Source organism: Cavia porcellus, unplaced genomic scaffold (genome assembly GCF_034190915.1).
Source record: "Cavia porcellus strain 051 isolate PalLab524CR breed Dunkin Hartley unplaced genomic scaffold, mCavPor4.1 scaffold_6, whole genome shotgun sequence".
Lineage (NCBI taxonomy): Eukaryota > Metazoa > Chordata > Mammalia > Rodentia > Caviidae > Cavia > Cavia porcellus.
The window spans coordinates 79,660,795-79,681,787 of record NW_026947489.1 but is presented as its reverse complement, the minus strand read 5'-3'; the positions used below and the strand labels follow the sequence as shown (position 1 = coordinate 79,681,787).

The 20,993-nt window shown below is 46.0% G+C and overlaps 1 protein-coding gene across 14 annotated transcripts in view; it reads right to left on the bottom strand.

Moving 5' to 3' along the window:
• Myo18a (myosin XVIIIA) overlaps positions 1-14,770 on the bottom strand; it is a 104,898-nt gene extending 90,128 nt beyond the window's left edge. For 12 of the 14 annotated variants that reach the window (XM_063251144.1, XM_063251145.1, XM_063251143.1 and 9 more), the window contains exons 1-2: positions 14,632-14,770; positions 3,010-4,083 (exon numbers count right to left, since the gene is read on the bottom strand). In XM_063251144.1, the coding sequence (XP_063107214.1) occupies positions 3,010-4,002 (993 nt within the window). In that variant the 5' untranslated portion in view covers positions 4,003-4,083; positions 14,632-14,770. Of the gene's footprint in view, positions 1-3,009; positions 4,084-12,810; positions 12,945-14,631 lie in introns of those variants that run through there. The other 2 variants (XM_063251132.1, XM_063251131.1) reach the window with 2 other exon arrangements.
• Between the last annotated feature and the right edge of the window lie 6,223 nt (positions 14,771-20,993).

Sequence of the window (20,993 nt, the reverse complement as noted above, 5' to 3'; positions counted from 1 at the left end):
TCTCTCTAACTCTTGGACTTTACCATGAGTATAATCATAGTTCCCCCCTTTCCCTTTCCTCCCATTACTCCTCTTCTACGCAGATGTTGGCTTTTGATGACCCAAGACTATACTTGAAGGCCTCCTTCTGTGCTCCCCAGTTCCCTGCACTGGTCTGTCACTAAGCTGTCCTTACAGCACTGTCACAGTCTTTCACAGACTATGCATTCACTGGGGCTGGAGCCATGTGCACTTCACTGCTGGACCCTAGGACTTAGTACACAGTAAGTGCTCAACAAATATTTATTTAATGGGTAGGTGAATGGAAGGGTGAATGGGGAAAAACAAGTTGCTTCTCTCAGGACTGCTGAGTGATTTCTGTCAGGCCCCAAGTTTATCCTGACACTGAGGCTGACCTCTACTCCCCACGGAACCTCATCTAGCAACTCAGAGACACATAATAAAGGTGTGAGCCAAGCATCCTGCATATACCATGTGAGAGGGAAACCCAAGGAGTGTCTCTTGTGAGGGACTTCAGAATAGGCCATGGAAAAGAGCCACAGAGCCCCGGGCCCCATCTGTGTGGAGGAGAGAACAGATGGCTAGTTAGCTCCCTCAGAACTCTCTAGAGACAGGCAGCGTGTGGACATCTTGATGGATGGCCTGACAGGCAGGATGGCCACAGGGAACTGTCTTGTGGGGCTCTTGTCAGGGTAGAGACCCAGGAGCTGAAGAGGTGAGAAGACTATTCTTGCATGGGCCTGGGATTAAAACCAATGCCAAGCAAGAAGCAGGAGTTGAGTGGGAGGAAGAGGGGAAGATAGAGGCTGAGGACTGCAGGAAAGGTTGCAACCCTCCACCCCCACCCCCAGCTCCCAGGGTCTGACCAAGGAATCTGAAAATGCTGGACTCACTATGCTCCTCTCTACTTATAGCATGAGTTCCCACCACTACCCATGTGGGAAAAGGTACAGGGCTTCTCTCAGCCCTGTGTCACACAGGACGTGGTTTTCTACTATGTTCCCTGGAGGATCCCCAGGCTAAGGCCTGGGAGAGAAATCCTCTGGGTATCATCTATACTCACTCCACTGGGACTAGAGCAAGCCAGCATTTCAGGGATACCAGCTATAGTACAGACTCCATCAGCACCTCCAAAGCTAAACTATCCACCTTCCTGGGGATGAGATAGCAGCAGCTAGCCGGGCAGGGAAGGTGGCTAGGAAATGTGAGATGCCAGGAGGATCCCTATGCTATAATGAAGAACCAAATGGCAACTCAGATGCTAGGGCCTCAAATACACAGACCCTTGATAGTTCAGTAGGCAACTGAAAACAATATCCTGGAGGATTCATACTTTAGGAGAAACATTCTTTCTATAAAAAGCAATGTTAGCCTGGAAGAAACTACACAAACATGGCAGCATATTATGACTTTTGATTCTGAGATAAGGTCTCACCCTATTTCTTCCCCTTCTAAGTGTGATTCCCTGAGTTCAGCCCAACTTGTAGCTCACAGACAGTAGGTGCTTAATGTGTATGTCTGGCAGAATGAGTCCAGGTCCTTCTTAGGTTCTACACAGGCTCCTTCATGCTCACTATCCCTCCTGGTCATAAAGCTGCAAAAGCTATCCAGCCCCAAGGTAAAGGAAGGCCTGGGACCCAAGCCCAGAACATCCTGCCAGAGTGTGACCTCTCCAGGCCCAATGTTCTTAAAGGTTGAGCGGTCATGCTGAGTATCCACTTCCCCTCCCTAGGAAACAGCTGAAAGCCAGACTCTGCCTGCTTCCTTAGCACTTCCTCCCCTTTCTGACTTGATACATCTGGCTCATCATTCAGTGCTGAATGTCCTAGCCAGGCTGTGCACTGGTGCAGAGCCCAGACTGGACAGTCCTGAAACCCACAGCTGGGAGGAAGAGTGGCCAGAGGTCAACACATCTTTCTAATGCTGTCACGAGGCAGGACATACCAAACTATGTCGCCTCCTCTCAAAAGACCCCTAGGGTTAGAGGTCTTGATTCACCAGACAGACCTGCCTCTATCCTGATTTAATCTCTCCTGGTGTTTTGTGTGAGCTGGATCACAGTTGGAATCACAGTTGGGATGTAAGGGGTAGTCAGCACTTACTGTGTAGGTTTGGTCTCTGCTGTTTTCCTGGAACCATATTTTTTCTTCTTGGAGCCAAATGACTTTTATAAATCAGACCCAGTCACTTTTCTCCTTTAAATCTTTCAATGGCCCCATTTCACTTGGATAAAATATGAGCTCTAACCATGATTCACAAGATCCTCCATGACAGCGCTGCTATCACTGAAACTTTACCTCACTTCACCCCCAAAACCACAACCACAATGGCTCTACACCCAAGATGTTCTATGACAGGTCTGATTTGAAATCATTAGTCTTTTTTTTTTTTTCACCTCTGAGATCTAAATAGTAACATGGATATCCTATCTTTTAGTATCTATATTGCCTATCATATCTCAAAATGATACCTTAGCCTACATGCCCAGTTTCGGGCTCAGATAATATGAGGTCTAAATCCCTAACCCATCTTTGTATCAAGAAGCTGAACATTTTCCCAGCAATTACCCAGCAACATCAAACCTCTTCTGAGGGCTCCGGGGATACAGCTAAAGTTCAGGCTGAACCTGGTCCTCCCTAATACCCTTGAAAAAGGCATCATGCTGAATTCAACTAAGTCAACCCATAGAATATTGGAGGAAGACATTAAATCAGGCAGGCTGGATGAACTTCTGAGAACTCGACCCCAGTGAACCTTCGTGACTTCTCAGCTCCTTGACAAATTTCAGGTTCAAAGGTGCGACTCATTTAGTGAACACATGATACGGGGCACCCTCTCCTAGGGTTGTTCCTTATTACAGGCCCAGGAAGTGGCATGGCTTCCCCACTTCATGCTCGCTTGGTTCTAGCCACAGCTTTTGAGGACCCCCATCACCACTCCAAGTACAACAGCAGGAGACGCCCATGTCCCTGATCCCTGTGTACCCCAGGTACCCAGGAAAGCACTCACATCAACTGGCTCCCTGCGGTGTCCCTCGCCGCTCCGCAGCCAGCTCCGGCTCAGCTCACTGAGCTCCGGGATAGGCTGCACCTTGAGCCATACACTGTCTCCGGACTGCCGGATCATCTCCACAATCTCATCCCTGGGTTTGCTCTCCACATTGTGCCTGTTAATCTCCACCAGTCGATCTCCTGGCACCAACCCCAGGGCCAGGTCCTTGGTGCCTGCACCAGGCTCGGCAAAGTGAACTACCCGCCGATAGGCCTGGCCCTCAGGTCCCCGATCCAGCATGGTTGTGCGCCGAAGAGAAAAGCCAAAGTCTCCAGTGGGCCTTCGTTGCAGCTCCAGCTCCCGGGGGAGAGGGGGTGGGGGTGGGACTACTGGGGGGAGACGTAGGTCGGCTGGGAACCTCTTAGTCACCAGCTCAGGGACTCGAGATCGGGGCCCTGGCCGAGGGATGCCTGAGCCAGGGTGCTGCGTCAGTTGTCCCTCCAGAGTCCTCACCTCCACCTGCGGTGATGGGGCAGCAGAGTGCTCTGAGGGGGTTGAGGTTTCTGAGGCACTCTCATCCCGACTACGCTGGGAGAAGGAAAAGCGCTTGACAATCATCTGTGAGTTCTGCTTGGCCAATGAGCCAAACTTGGCTGCCCGCTGCAACACAGAGCCCCGGAAGCTACCTTCCTCTCCCTTGAGGTCATCACTTGAGCTGGCTGTGCTTAGGTGGCCTGAGTCCAGGATAACGCTGCCCCGATTGCTGTCGGAATCAATGTCAGTCAAGTGCAAGTCAGAGCCACTGGCCACTTTGATGGGGATGGGGTTGGAGATTTCTAGTCGCGTCTTGGACTCACGTTTGGAGGAACGGTTTAGGTTAAAGAAGCCACGTCGTAGGCTCATCTCCTCTAGGCTCCTTAGCTCTGCCGCTGACATCCGCTCCTTCTTCTCCTTTTTCTCCTTCTTCTCCTTCCGTCCGCCATCCTTATCTTTCTTCATTAGGTTAAACATGGTGGGGATGCTGGTTTTAGGGATGGCACCCCCAGAGGATTATGGGTGCTTCGCACAGGGCCTTTGGATCCCACCTTGCTGCTGCAAACAGAACCATACAGAGAAAAATTATTCTAGCCAACCCTCTTCCTGTGTCTGTATTCCAAACATAACCAACTAATAAACCAGCCAGCCCACACTGAGAGCTAGTTATGTACCAGGCACTGTGCTTTACACATATTTATCTGAGTTAGTTTAATCCTTTGGACCAAGGCTTACGTATACCTGGAAAGACCTGATTTTTGGCAAGAGGAAGCAACAAGCCATCCTGGAATCCAACTTGAGATTCAATCACAAGAGGCAAAGGGAAGGAACTCTGCGCACCATCACCTCCCACAGCCAAGTCCACTGAGCAGTGCATCTCACGCCTCTAGGTTCCTTCTTGCACCTGACATCCGCAGAGCAGCAGCCTCAAACATTGCTTTACTGAAGACCTTGGAGGATCCAGCATGAATGTAATGGCTTTCCCTTGCCAGGTCTGGTGTTGGGCACTTCATATACCCTATCCCATTCACTTTTCATGGCATGCCTGCCAGGTAGGTATCATCATCTTTACAAACAAGAAAAATGGAGCTCAGACAGAAAGTGAAAAGGTTCAATGTTACCCAGCAAATAAGTGGACGTGCTGAGTTTCGATAGCAAATACTCTGTCCTTTCCAGAGCCTGGGTGCCCAAAGTGAAGCAAGAAGGGAAGGAAGGGGAAGGTCCAGAGTGAACAGAGCACAGACAGCTGTGAGGTGGGGGTAGGGTGGGGTCTTCTGGATAAACAGGATCCTGAAAACATCACATCCTTTTCCCCAGATCAACACCTAAATATAGACTCAGGAAGAAAGTTGTGGCAACCTATGTGAAAACACCAGCTCTGGGATGTGTGTACCTTGGGTACCTACCTACCCTAATTCGCACACACACTCCATTAAGGACAGGAATGAAAGTACAGTTCAGAGTGCCTTTCTTTTTCTAATCAGCAGAGAAGGAGAAGAAGTAGATCATACCATCTAATTAGTAGTTAACTATAGGCTGGGCCTGGAGGGTCCTCAGGAGGCTGAGGCAAGAGGGTCACAAGTTCAGGGCCAGCCTGGGTGCCACTGAACTACAAAGCAAGACCCTGTCTCAAAAGAAAAGAAATTAACTGTAACTGGGTATGGTGGTATACACCTGTAATCCCAGCACTTGGGAGGCTGAGGCAGGAGGACTGTATGCAGGTCTAAGGCCAAGCGGGCCACATAGTAAGTTCCAGCCTGAACTACATAGTGAAGCCCTGTCTCAAAAACAAAAACAAGGGCCAGGGATTTAGCTCAGCAGCACAAACACTTGCCTAGCAAGTGCAGGGTCATGAGTTTGATCCTTGGTACAAAAGAAAAAAAAAAAAAAAAAAAAAGAAAAGAAAACCAAAAGGAAGCCATTAACTGTAAGGAAGACCCAGAACCTCTAAGATTATACCTTCCAGCATTAGCCTCTTGTCAAGCCCTAAAAAGCATTTCCTTTCTGGGCATCCCACCCCTACAACCAAACAGCCCTCTAGGATCCCCATTCCACTTAGAGGGACTCTGCAACCAAAGTACAATGCCCAGGAAGACTGAGCATTTCCAAGGGCCCCTGTGTACTGGCTAATTGCTCCCCCTCAGCTCAGAACCCTTATCCTTGTCGTTCCTGACAGACCAACACATCTTTCTTTAGAGCAGCACTGTCCACAAGAAACACAATTCAAATCATATGTATAATTTTAAATTATCTAGTAGCCACATCAAAAAAGATAATAAAAAGATATGAGTAAAGCCAAATACATGGGCCAGAGGTTTAGCTCAGCAGCACAAGCATCTGCTTGGCAGGCGTGAGGTCGTGAGTTCAATCCTCAGTACCAAGAAAAAATAAAAATAAAAAATAAAGCCAGGTACCACAGCATACACCTATAATGCCAGCAAGATGGAATGAGGCAAGAAGACTGCAAATTTGAGGCCAGGCTGGGCAACATGGCAAGAACCCATCTCAAGAACAATAAAACATAACAAAACAAAAAGATCTTTAGTAATATATTCTATTTGTTCATTGTTTGTTTGTTTGTACCGGGAATTGAACTTGGGACACTGCACTTGCCAAGCACTATATCCCTGGCAGTATATTCTCTTTTTTTGGCCTTTTTGAGACAGGGTCTCGCTATGCAGTTCAGGCTGGTGGCCTTGAGCTCACTTTGTAGCCCACGGTGATCTCGAACTTGCAACCATACTCCTGCCTCAGCCTCCAGAGTCCTGGGATTATAGGCATGTGCCACCATGCCCAGCCAATGGCAATATATTCTACTTAATGCAATCTACCTTAACATGTAATCTACATGAAAAATTTTACATAAAATATTCTACATTCAATTTTTTACAGCAAGTGTTTAAAATTCAGTATATATTTTAAACTTAGAGCACCTTGCAATTCAGACTAACTACATTTCAAGTATTCAACAGCCTCACAAAACTAGTAGCTATCAGACTGAACAGAGCAATCCTAGAGAATTCTTTAGTTGTTGAGCATATTCAAATAGGTGGGAACTCTGGCCAGGTCACTCTGGCACTGTAGTTATGGAAAGAACCTCTTTCTCTCTTTGACTCCAGGTTGTACTTGGTAAAACAAAGTTCTCTCTGAAGTTGTTTGTAAATGCCCCATGAATAGTGCTTGGGAATTGAAGACAGTAAGTCTAAAGTCCAAAAGGCTTGTACAGCCAGGGGTAGCCTTGGCCAGCTGCATCTGAACTGAGCTGGAATGGGACAGTGCCTGACAGTCTTTAGCCTCTCTTCTGAGCCCTCCTGCACGGCCAGGAAACATGGTACAAACAGATCATGTACCAGGACATGGAACCTTGGCTGGTTACTACCTATAGTATCTTAAAGTACTGGTTTAGAAGGTGGCTTCAGGGGTAACTATCACGGAAAATGAGGGTGGGAGGTGAGGTGGCTTGGAGATTTAGTGGGAACCAACAAAAGTACGGCAGCCTTAGTCCAACCATTGAAAACCCAACTGCTTACAGTGCCGTCCCACCTTACCCAATCATGGTGTTTGCTGGAGGTTAGATAGCTGAGCACTATCAGTGGAAAACATCTCCCAGAATTCTAGGATCTTTGAGCTGGAAAAGTCTCTGAGAAGAAATACATAAATTCTTGTCTTAACAAAAGCTTGTCCCTCACTGCTGCTGTAGCAGATAGGCACAGTAATCACAGCAGCAGTGCAGGGAATGGCACTTACTGGAAATTAGGCGATTGGGTATCTAGCCCTGGATCTGCCAACAAATAACTGGAGGTCCTTCCCTGTCATTTTGCTTAGGGTTGAACTGGATGATCTATGCTTCTATCTCCAAAATTCCAGCTATCCAAGTTTTCAAGGACACAGGTTAGTTATTAACTTTCTGCCAAAAGTATCCTTCTCATCACAACCCTGGGGCCTTCAGAAACCAAACAGTGTTGCTCTTCCCTGCCACCCCTGTCTTGCCACTGCTAACTGAATAGTTTATAAGATACCCCTTCCCTACTACCAAGCCCATCCCACCAGGACTGGCTATACAATGCCTACAGCCCCTTTCTGTGTGGGTCCAGATCTGCAAAGCACCTGTAGCTGCTGCTGCTTCTAGGCTCCTCAACCCTCAATTAACTAGAGAGCTGAGCTCCATCACCTTCCTATAGACCTTGTAACTGCCAGCATCTCCTCTCCTCGGGTCCAAAGGCTCCTCCAGCTTTGAAACCACCACCTCCCCAGTCTCCATTCCGGGCTGCAGCTCCATCCCCCTCTCTTTCCTCTCTTACTCTTCCCTGCAATGAAGGCAGTCTTTAGACTTTCTGACCGCTTCCTCTGCCTTTCTCTCCCTTCTCCTATTCCAGAAAGCCTTGCCTAATTGTAAGCAAAGAAAAAGTATGTAAGTAAATTACGATATGTTCTTAAATTATTCTGAACATCTCGTCTTCCTCAAATCCAAAGCACAATCTGTCAGCTCAGCAGCTTTACCTTTTCGAGACAGAGAGCATCTCGGGGGCTGGGGATTTAGCTCAGCGGTATAAGCACCTGCTTTGCAAGCAGGCAGTCGTGAGTTCGATCCCCGGTTCCGATAAAAAGGAAAAAAAAAAAAAAAAAGAAAGTGAAAGAGACAGAGAGCATCTTGAAGGCAAGATATTCTACTCACACAAGCATCTGTATATCCAACCGTGAGAGTAAATAATTTATAGACTTAGGCCATAAAATACCACTTGACAATAAAATGAAACAACTTGATATACACAACAAGAAGAATGAATCCCAAAAATATTATTTGAAGTGAAAGGGAAATATAATGACAAAAATGGGAATTATAATGATAAAAAGTATATATTCTATTGATGATTCCAGCATGATTCTATTTCTATGAAGTATGATTCTATTTCTATGAAGAGCAAGTCCAGGCACAGTTAACCTATGACAAAACACATCAGGGCAGTGGTCACCCTTGGAGGATGCATGAGAAAGGGTACAAGGGAACTTTCTGGGATGATGTTGATGTGGACTTGAGTTGACAAGGACATTCATTTGCACACTGTCATCACAAAGTGCACATAAAATTTGTGCATTTTTTAAAGTATAAATATTTACTCAAAAGAAAAAAGAACTGTAAACAAACAGTGAACTCTAGTGAGATATATATATATATATATATATATATATATATATATGCCAAAGAATGTGGGGCAAAGTTTACTGATGGTTACAATTTATTTTGAATTACTTCAATTTAAGACAGCTTGATGGATGGATCAAGGCATTAAAATGCAATAAAGCCAGGAAAGGAAAATATCTGTGAAAGTTTTTAGGTAGAAATACTGGCTATAAAATTATTTAATGTCTCTGATTAACACCAATGCTACGCCACGTTGGTCAATTACTTAAAGACACAGCAGGTCTTCATTTTCCCATCTATAAAATGGAGATAATAACAGTACTTACCACATAAGGCATGAGGATTAAATGAAAAAAATATCTATCCACATGCCTTTGTTATAATTCCTAACCCATGGTAGTTTCTCAAGAAGAATAGCTGCCAGTAGCAAGGCATATTTGCCACCACCTAAATGGGAATATGGGAATGGCAGAAAAGAAAGTACACAAAAAACCATCAACACAAGCATGATGAAGTCCAGATCTTTGTATACAGAAAGTAAAGCCCAAAGCAATGAAGCCAATTCAGTAAGCACATAGCCAAGCTAGATCGTACTGGCTTGAGTCCAAAGCCCTTTACAGCAATTGCCAAGGGTCCGGCCAGCTAATGTATAGATTTGGTCATACAAATGGCTAACAAAACATGAACAGGTATTCAGCCTCAGTAATAGTCACAGACGTGTGAAATAAGCATACACTGTCTTGCACTTAGCCATTTAGTAAAAACCTTCAAGATGGATATCAACTAGGGAAGGAGGAGTGGGGACTCAAATACATTGGTGGGAATAAAAACTAGCATGTAATTTTGTTTGTTTGTTTTCTTGTTTTTTAGCAGCAGGGAGGCCAGGAATGTTTCATGAATCTGCATGGCATCCCTCCATAGGGGCCATGCTGATCTTCCCTATACATTCTAGATTTAGTATAAGTGCTGCCAAATCAAGCCGTGAGTAATCTTTTAGAGGGCCAAGTTGGTAATGTCTATGAAAATATTCTGTACATGTTCTTTGCCGAGGCAATTCCATTTATAGGTCATCTATCATATATTCACCCAGTAAATACAGCTAATCTTTGCAGCATTGTTTATAAGAGCAAATTTATAAATGTAAGTGTGAATGACTAGGGAAACGCTAACTTACAGGAAAACTAAGCAGCTATTAAAAAGGATGAGGGAGATTAATACATTCTGACCTGAAAAGTTCACACCATGGTACATTATAATTGAAAAAAGCAATTTTCAGGATAATATTTAAAGCTGCAAAAAATGTTTAAACTGTGTGTCTGAATATAAGCATGTACCTTACATATAATATTTGCATATCCACAGAAAAATCTTTCTCTAGGGAGGAGATTGAGATTTCAGAAAGTCAAACCAGATTTCTGATTTATCTAGATGCTTTTAACTTTTTATAATGAAACTATTCAGCTGGTAGGTGTGTGTATATCTAAATAGTGGGATTATCACAATTTTTCATCTAATCTTCTACATGCTCTATATTTCCTAGAGAAAAAAAACTTTTATGTATATTACTTTAATGTAACATATTTTACTATAAATTTATAATGCATTCTACACTTAAGAGACAAGCTTTTAAAATAGTCTGGAAAGAGCCATGACAAAAATTTATCTGAGGAAGCAAGTGGACTCATGCCTGTAATCTGAGCCCTCTTGGAGGCTGAGGCAGTAAGATAGCAAGTTTGAGCTCACCTTGGGCAATTTTGCAAGAACCTGTTTCAAAATAGGTGTAACTCAGTGTGAAGACCCTGGGTTCAATCCAGTACCAAAAACAAAACTTTATTTGGTTATCTCTGGGGAGTAGGGGGCTACAGGAAGCACTTCCTAATGATTCAAAGTTTTCCCAGCATGTTACTATCTTAATTTTAAAGATTGACAGACAGGAAAAAAAAAAAAAAAAAAAGAGAGAGAGAGAGAAAGAGAAAACAAAGGACAGAAAAGGTGGGGGCGGGGGGGGGGGGGAAGAGGCCGGAAGGAAGAAAGGTTTTGACAAAGTAGTCAGCAATCCATGAGCACTGAAGTTATAAACGAGGTTTATAAAGGTTTTTTGTGATGGTCTGCATAAGGCTAGTGTGTGTCTTCCTGTCTTGAAAAAGTTCCAGTCATTTGGGGGACCTGGTTAGGAGACTTACTGTGATCCAGTGGCTTTAAGTAGGGGCAGATTTAAATGGGTCAAACTGCAGCTGGCAAAGAACAAACCCCAGGAAATGGGAACTACAACATTAGCGTCCCAGGACAAGGGCCCCCAGAGTTGCCTGCCTGGCTGGTGGATGCTTAGGTCAGTCCCCAGACCACACTCATAAATAAATACAAAGGAAATACTTTCCCAAGAGAGCTGGTCTCTCTCCCTTGGGCTCTGACCTCTCGGAGTAGCCTTTCCCTAGAGCCTGGACGCCCCCCCCCCCCCCATCAAAGATAGCAAAGCGGCCTCGTGGGATGGCCCAGGGGGCGTGGCAGGCCCCCCCAGCGCCTGCGGCTGCCAGCGGGTTCCAGGGAGCTCCAGTCGCTCCGCAGCACGCAGCACCGCGTGACTCACGGCCAGGTCACCGGGAGCTTATCTGGCTCCAGGTGCGTCGCTTGCTCTGGCTGCACACTTCTCACATGACACCAACCGGCCTGCCCGCCGCAGCGCGAGGAGCCCTCTGCATCTCCCGGAGGCCCAGCGGAAGGCAGCCACAGCGCCTCCTTCTACAGACTGCGTCTCTCCTGGAACTCAGCAGGCTGTGGTCCCGGGAGGCTGAGCGCGGGAGAATGCCCGCAGCCCTGCGGGACCCGCCGGCTCTTCCAGGTAAAGCCTGAGCCCCAAGTGGGACATGCCCACAGTCTAGCTGTGCCACAGCTGCCCAGGCCATTTCCCCCCTTCTGTGTGACCTTGAGCAAGTCTCCTTTCTTCTGGACTCTCTGCTATATCAACTGTAAATCTCCAAGGCCCCAAACAGTGAGCCTGGTCCCAGCCCTTTGAGGGAGAGGTATTCTGCTCTACTACAAACTGCAGTCTAATCATCCTCTGCTTCCAAGGTGCTGTTTGACCTTGAACCATCATCCAACAGCTCTGAATGCCAGATAATAAGAAAGATAATCCCTTGTAAGTGATGGGGAAGTACCTGTGAAGAGAATGGGCCTTAGACCCTGTAAAATCAGTATTCTAACAATGTAAAAGGCTGTCTGACTTGAAACCAAATGTCAAGGGAATGTAATTTACAAGCCACACAATTCCTCCCTCCACAAAGGACAGGGAAGTGAGGGGGACAGAGGAAGAGGACGCTGACCAGGTCTGCCCCACCCATACCAATCTACTCCTACTTCCCACCAACACATTCTCTAATTTAGTCTACCTCCAAAAATGAAAACACTGGGAGTAAAAAGAAAAGGAAATGGTGCTGAGGTGGGATGTAGGGTTCAGAGCTTAAAGTACCCCTGGCCCTAGCCCAGATCAGAACTTTAAAAACTCTCCATCAAGCCCCTATCCTGAGTCTTGAGGGAACCAACCTGTCAGTCACAGTACACATTGGGTCCCCTCAAATCTTTAAATTAAACCAGGCGTTAGCCCCTCAGCTTTACCCATCACATCCAGAACAGGTCTGGGACAAGATCTGGGGTCCCAGATTGAAGGAGCAGGAACAGTCCTATTGCCCTGGAGACCTGTGACACATCAAGCCTCCAAGCTTCCAATGCCCCAAGCATTCCCTGTCCCACCCCGTTAGGGTGGGATGTCTCTTTCATATAAGCCCAGTTCTACCTCACCTAGTCTAGCTTCAGGGGACCCCGGAGTCTTCAGGCCCCACTTCTGAAAACACACGCTATTCCTCAAGCAGGCTCCAGGTAACAGGTTAGAGGGGGGCTCTGAGCAAGCAGGGGTATAATCCCCATGAGGGCTTCTGTGGAGAGCCTGGGGCAGGGGAGGAAGCCCTTAGATACATATCCTGGCACGATGGCCAGGTCAGGGGAGCTTAAACAAACTAGATATGCAGAGCTGACAGTTGGTCGTCAACTGTCCAAGTTTAAAGTTCCCAAAGGAAATGACCATCAGCCTATGACCCCTCCCACTCACCCCTTCTTATTCCCCTTATTCCCCCAACATAACAGCTCACCCCATAGCCATTGTCTTCCTGAAATTGAGCCCCATTCCCAGTGCCTTCAATCCCAAATGGACAAGTACACCTCCACCCAAGGCTATATATATAACCGGGTAAGTCATGTCCAGCAAGCAGGAGGACGTTTCCTGGAAAGCCTCATCACAAAAGGACAGAGGGGAAGCTGAGGAGGTGGCAGGCCTTTGACAAAGAGCCAGCAAGGCTTGTCAGGAAGCCAGAGACCTCAGGAGAGCAACTTTCAACATCCCCAAATAGAAAGTAGTCCCAGACCAGAAAGGGTGGGGAACATTAGGCCAAGCTCATTGCTATGACAACAAGACACCAACCTGCTTAAGAAAATAGCTCCAGATCTGGTAAGGATAAGGCAAGGCAGCCTGATTCAGTGTCCTCTAGATTGAGTGCTTCTGCAAGGTGATCTTGCCCTTAGTCACTGGAGTGACTGTACCCTCCCAGTACAGCTGTGGTACACACAGACATGCTTTCTACAGTGCCCTTGCCATCGGGGCACTTACAGGACCGCCTCAGCCGCAGACATGCCAGGGATAAGACCCAAACAAGCCCAAGTCACTGGCAAAGTGCAAGAGGTGGGAACTCGCTTCTATCATTTGGGGGCACCATTTGAGGACACAAAGGTCTTAGCTAGAGTGCCTTAAGCAGCAGCCTCTCTGCCTTCCCCAAACAAACAGAAACTACAAGGCCACCATCAAACACATGCCCTGTTGGCTAAGCAACCAGGTAAAATGAGTACAAACTGAAAAACAAACAACTTGTCTTCCTCTCTGCCTTCCCCCATCTCTGGCTCATTTTGGCAGCAGTCTTTCCAACTAATCAGCAAGATACATGTGCATTGCAACAGGGCAACACCCTCACCTCCACCCCCAAAACAAAGCCCCTATGTGTGGTGTGTCCCTACAGGCTTTATCTCAGGCAAGAGCATAACCCACTCCCCACCGAGGGTGATACCAAGCTGTGTGCTCCCCTGGCACCTACAGGGGTGGGGGCAGCTGACCCTACCACCTCCCTTTCCATTGGTGAAACAACTGGCATGACAGGTTAGCAGGGCGGGGCGTCAGAGCGGTCTCTCCCAGAGGCCTGGGGCAGGCTGTCCGACCTTCCCACACACACCCCACCCCCTGCAGGGAAAGGTGAGGTGAACAGCCAGTCACAGGGGACAGCTTGCATTCCTTAATAATCCCCCACGCCTGCGTTCGCCCACCCTCCATCTTCTGTCCCACTGGGAGGGGGCCCGGGAAGCGGGGTCTCCATTGTTTTGCCAGCTGTCTAGCAGCTGCTCCTTTGAGAGGAGCTCGCTGTCGGCCTGGCAGTGAAAGGGTGAAGGCCGCTGGGAGGGATAAAGGGCCCGGTGGAGGTGCTCTCCTACCCCACTGGCTTCCTCAGCACCCCGCTCGCTCGCTTCATCTGGGGGACCCGGGCCCGGCCCCGGGAAGCCCCCCAGCCCCGAGGCTGCAGCCCCCATTCTGCAGCTCAGGGCCAGCTGGGGTCCACCGAGCCCCGAATATCCCCCCGCCGAAGGCCACCCTGTCCTGCCTCCGGCGCCCCTCAGGCTGGCCGCAGGGAACCGGTGCTTTCCCTCGCCGCCCCTCCGAGCTGGCCCCCAGCCCCGGTGTCGAGCCCCGAAGCGCCGCCAGGCACCGGAGCCGGGAGTCCGGGCCGCCGCTTCCAGGGTGCAGGGGAGGAAGAGGCGCCGGCGGCCCCCGCCGCCCGGCCGGCCCGCCGATCAGCCGCAGCTCGTCCCGCTGCCCTCCTCGGCCGGCCCGGCCCGCCACCGAGCGGCCGCGCGCGCCGCCCCTTACTCACCGGCCGCCGGAGCCCGGCCGGCAGGCAACAGGAGCCGAGACGCGGCATCCAGCAACCCCGGCCCGATCGGGGCTGGAGCGCAGCGCGGCGCAGCGCAGCGCCGCCCCCTGCGACCGCGCGAGCCGAACCGAAAGGGAGCTCCCTGCTGGCGGCTCAGGGGATAAGCGCCGGCCGGCCCGACCGCGCCGGGAGCGCGGCCAGGCGTGGGCCACGCGGGCACGCGGCGCTGCCCTGGGCGACGGTCCGGGGTGGGCTCCCTGTGTCAGGGTCCTGTCTAGAGTCCTGTGCACACTGGCCACTGAAGGCTGCTGGACACGCCAGAAAGATGCTGGGCGAAACTGCCCGGGGCAAACGCCAGGGTCATACTGAATGCGGAGTTCTTGGACTCTGTGCAAGGTAGCATTGTCCAGAAAGAACAGTTGAGTCTTGCTAGCCCTCTCTTCTTGAATGGTTCTGCAGAGGCACACACATGGCCCTTGCCCAGTCCAGAGCAGGTACTGTCTGCTATGGTCAAGGTGGCACTACCAAAATTTTTACACATCCTGTTTTGAGGTAGAAACAGGCTCCCAAATGCTTGCTCCGACAGAACCCTTGTGGCTTTAAGAGGCTTGCCTCACATGCTTAAGACTTGGGTTCCTTGGGGGAGAGGGGCCCTCAAAATCCAAAATACCCGCAACTCCAAATGTTGACGAGAATGTAGAGCAACAAGGAACTCCTACTCATTGCTAGTGGGAGTGCAAAAGAGCACAGCTACTCTGAAAGGCAGTTTTGTACAAAACTGAAATCTTACCACACAATCCAGCAGTCCCACTCTGTTACCCAAAATAATTGAAAATTTATGTCCACAGCTCTCTGTATTTGACATTCAATTTTTGTTATGAACCTAAAATTGCTTTAAAATAATTTTTAAAATTTTAATTAAATGAGTTTATACATAAAAAGAATGGTGCCTAGTGCATAGCAGTCTATGGCTATTAGCTATGAGAAAAAAACACCCAGAGGCTGTAACTTGCACCAGTCTATAACAGACTCGGGATTCAAACCAAGACCCCCCAAGACTCCACAGCCCATATGGTATTCTCTCGGTTTTGTTTGTTTGTTTGTTTGTTGTCTTTTATCGGTACCAGGGATTGAACTCACAACTGCCTGCTTGCAAGGCAGGCACTTATGACGCCGAGCTAAATCCCCAGCCCCCTGTATTCTTCTCTTCACGCCATGGCAATGAAATGAAGATGTGTATAAACAGCTCTTTTATTTATGTGGATACACCTATGGCACTTTCAGAGTAGTGTATAGTGTTCCTAAGAGTGCCTCTTTCCTGAATCACAAATGAGTTTCAGATACCAGGCAAATCTGAAACTCCAAGACAACTCCCAAGCTGATACGGTGACTGGCTCTTGGTCACTTGGTCCTAGCTTTCTACTTCCCAAAGGCCATACATTAAAGTAAAAACAAGGGCTGGAGATACATGTAGCTCAGTGAGAGAGCACTTGCTTAACATACATGGGGCTTGGGTTCTGACTGCAGCACCAAGAACAAAACAAACAACAAAAATAAAATAAAATACCTCTCTCTCCACTACAGAAAAATACCAGAATAAAGTCCATGTAAAATAGCTCAAATGAGCAGAACATAGTAGTACATGCCTGTAATCCCAGCACTCGGGAGGCTGAGGCAGGAGGATCGTTGTGAGTTCAAGACCAACCTGGGCTACAAAGTGAGCTCAAGGCCATCCTGAACTGCATTAGAGACCCTGTCTCAAAAAGACAAAAAAAAAAAAAAAAAAAAATCCTAGCACTGTGAAGGCTGAGGCAGGAGGATCACCAAGAGTTCAAGGCCAGCCTGCATTACAAAGTGAGACACTGTCTTAAAAAAAAAAAAAAAAAATATATATATATATATATATATATGGAAAAAAGAAAAAGCTCAGGTGGCTATAGAAAGGCCAATTTCTAAGATTCCTAGGGTAATCTGACTTTAACAGATTCCCATTCAGAAAGAAACATAGTAATAAAAATCCCTTGAGTCAATTGACTTCTTAGTATAGGTCAGGCATTGTACTAAGCTCTTGATTTGTACTATTTCATTTAGTCTCCACATTCCCCTAATAGGGAGCTGCTGTTATTATTCCTATTTTACAGATTAGAAACCGGGTTTAAGAAAACCAAGCAATTTGCCCAAGGCCACATAGCGCACGAATAGCAGAACCCAGAGTACTTGCTGATTTCATTGGGTTACATGCTGGGAGTCAGGTGGTATGCAAAGTACTTGATCTTTGGGGCCACACAAAGAGGATAGTAGCTGCCAGCATGCATCTGAGCCTCTTTAAACCTCAATTTCCTCATCTATAAAATGGGGATAATAATAGTACTTAGCTTTGTAGGCTGGGAGAAGATGAAATAAGCAAATTCATTCAAAGCAATTAACTAGGTACTTGAAACACAGTAAGTCATTAACAAATGTTAGTTATTATTAATCATTCTGCATCTCCATTTCCTCATCTGTAAAATAGGAGCTGACAATATATTCTAGTATGTCATAGAGTTACTGTGAGGCTTAGAAGAAAAGGCAAATCTACAGCATACAAAATGATACTTGTTTTGTGGTAAACTACCATACTATAACCCTCCAAAAGCAATGGAAGCCGGGCATGGTGGTGCATGCCTATAACCTGAGTACTCTGTGAGGCTGAGGCAGAAAGACTACAAGTTTGAACCTGTCTTAAATTTTAAAAAGGGTTGGAGATGTTGCTTAATACATAGGCCCTGAGTTCAATCCTCAGGACAAAGCAGGTTGGGGCTGAAGTCTGGGCCTATAGTCCTGGTTACTTCAGAGGTTGAGGCAGGAAGATCCCTTGAGCCTAGGAGTTAAAGGCCAGTCTGGACAACATAGCAAGACCCTGTCTCAACAAAACCAGAATGGAAAATAAGCAACACTGCACTGAGGTGTAGCCTCGTGGTCGGGGGCTCGCCTAGCATGAACAAGGCCCTCAGTTTGATCCTTCCATTCAATTGCCAGCAGAGAACTAAATAAGTAAATAAATAAATGGAAAAGAAACAAATCTGCCTTTTAAAAAGCCCACAGGATTGTAAGTCTGTCTGATAGCTGGTTTTGTTCAAGCAAAAAAAAAAAAAAAAAAAAAAAAAATCAAAAATGAAAAAAATCCACAGAAGAAAAAAAGACACATCTTTAAAAATTCTGTCCTCCAAAATGCATTTATTAGCTTACGGTCTTTATTTTGGAGAGAAACTTGTTGGAATGTGAGTAAAGAATTCTCTCTAGGGCTGGGGATTTAGCTCAGCGGCATAAGCGCCTGCCTTGCAAGCACATGGTAGTGAGTTTGATCCCTGGTACCGACAGAAAAAAAAAAAAAAAAGAATTTTCTCTAGAAAACTGAAAGCTACATTCTTAGACTGATTACTTGCCAAAGATCAGCTCAGGAGAAAAGAATGTATTCCTAAAATGACACTTTAAAAGTTTTAATTTTAAGAAGTCAAACACATACAAAATAAATAATACACTATAAGAAACTCCTAAATATCTACCACACGGCTTCAATAGTCATCAACTCATGAAGATCTTCATCTTTCACTGTGAAGATCTTTCAATGTTGCCACTCAGCATCCCCTTAGTATAATGTCAAAGGAAATCTCAAACACCACATCTTCTTATCTGGGCTCTGAACTATTTCAATGTGTGTCTCTAAAAGGTGAGGATTATTTTTTATGATAAAGACTTTAAAATAAAACCACAAGACCATTTTAACAATTATCCCTTATTCATTAACAATATTAAAGAATAACAATTATTGCTTAATAATATCAAATACTCAAATATTTGAATTCCAGTTACCTCTGTGAGTTTCTAAAACCAATTTGCTTGAATCAGGATTCACGCATTACAATTAATTGGCATGACTTCAAGTATATTTTAACCTAAAATTTGCCCTTCTAGCTCTTTTTCCTCCAAAGTTTATTTGGAAACAAACGAGGCCATTTATCATATAGATTTGTGCATAGTCTAAGTTTTATAGATTGAATCCCCTTGCTGATATTTAATAACCTAAAAATTGGTAGATTCTTGAGGCTTGTTCAGATTTGAGTTTGATTTTTTATAGGGCAAGAATACTTCATTAATTATATAGTCTTCTTTATCAGGTGTATAGTAACTTTTTCCCTGAATTGATACTTAATACACCGGAAGTTTAATAGATAAATTGATGTTCATATAACATGTACTTAATGCCACTGAATGTCACATTGTTAAATGGTTAAGATGAGGCTGGTGTGTGTAGCTCAGTTGTACAGCAAATGCTTAGTATGTCAAGTCCCTGAGTTCAGTCCTCAGCGCTACAAAAAAAAAAAAGTGAAAATGACAAGTTTTATGTTATGAATTTTTTATCCCATGCAAAAAAATTTTTAAAGAGCTCCAGCATAACATATAGCCCCACTTACAGAAACCCTTGAAAGCCTCATTTATGTGTGAGCTTTTCTCTGAGCCTACAGCCCTCCTCCTGCTCTAATCTACACATGATTGGGGTCCTTCTATGCTTCTGTTGTGGTTTGTATCTAGATGTCTCCCAAAACCTCATGTGGTCGTAGGTGGGGTTTTTTAGAGGTGGCTGGGTCTAGAAAGTGTGATGCTGGGGACTAACAGTGCCGCATTCTGGCATGAGTGTTATATACCCTAAAGGTGGGAAGCCTGCATGGGGCCCAAGAGACCGAAAGGGGGCTGCTGCTTCTCTTGTTGCTACTTGTCTTCTGCTGCCTCCTGCCTGCTGTTTGATGCCTCTCTGCCATGCCACTCTGCCTTGGGAGCCAGCCAATTATGGACTGAAACCTCCACAAGCAGAGTCAAATAGGCCTTCCTTCCTTTAGCTTTAGGTGTTGAGCATTTTGTTTCAGCAATGAAAAAAGTAACTAAGACAGCCTCCAAAAATTTCCTGAACTTTTTCTGACTCTGGCAATCCATATCCCCCCCATCAACCATGAGGCCAGCATCCCAGACTACAGACATTTACAAGAAGGGATGTGGAGACTGCCAGGACAATGCTTCCGGAGTCAAAAGACTGGAGCTTGAGCTCTAGCTGTGCCAATTACTTTATAAAAGAGCTTCATCTTAGTTTCTACTGCTATGAAACTGGAGCTACAAATTGCTATCCCACAAAGTTGTTGCAAAGATTAACTGAGGTCAGATGATGGTCAAAGAGAGACCCTCTCATTATTATATTGGAGTGTGTTCTGTTTTGATCCAAAATGGCCCCAAAAGTCATATATACAGAGGTGAGGCTTTTGGAAGAAGATTGGATCACGGGGACACTATCAGTGGATTAATCCATTAATGAGTTCATGGTTGAATTTTTTAGGAGGGGGCTTCTGGTTCAAAGTTGGTCAGTGGGATGTAACTTGGAAGGCCATATCCCTGAACCTGGCTTCTCCTTTCTTTCTTTGCTTCCTAGCTGCCATGAAGTAAGTGGCTTTCCTTCACCATGACTTTTCACCCTGATATTTCTGTCTTGGAGCCATCAATTATGGCCTGAATCCCCTAAACTATGAGCAAAATTAAACCTCTCCTCCTCTAAATTGAGAGTGTTGGATATTATATCCAGCAATGGGAATGCTGACGAACACAAAGTGATTTGAAGAGAATCAACTCGGCACTTAGGTTGTCAACTCATGGAAAGTTTATGCCTCCAGAAGTTAGTTACTTTCTAAGCTAACCGTTCCTTAAAATCACTCTTGGTAAGGTCAACAGTGTTGTTACCAACAATTCTGGTTTGCTGCAGGCTGACAATGTTTCCAGAATATGAGATTTTTTTAGTGCTAAAATTGAGTAAGTCCCAGGAATGAGTTAATCCCTCAAGCAATGACCTCCTAATTGTTAATTCTAAAGAGACACTCTCAGGCCTACTGATCACTGCTTATTTGACTTGCCTGCTTTTTAGAACTTGGCCTCTTCTGAATATACTTCATCTGTTTGACCTTCAAGGCTGGCACTTCTCAGGATTTCTTTATTTGTCCCCTGGGTTTTTTTTCCTTTCTTTTTTTTCCTTATTTTTTGTTTTGATTGAGACAGGGTCTCTTATGGCTTTGAATTTGTTATGCAACCCAGGTTGGCCTTTAATTATCAATCTTCCTGCTCCAGCCTCCTGAGTACTGAGATTATAGGTATGTGCCACCACATCCAGCTACCTTCTGGTCTTATGATCCTATACCCCGTCAGGAGATCTTGTTCATTCCTAGACCTCTAAACTATTTCCTGCACAATAGATAACTAAATCCCCATGGAAGACATCTAGAAGCCAGCCTGGTATTTCCACCATCATTTGCAAATACCCTGAACTAATTGTGTCCAAAGCTACA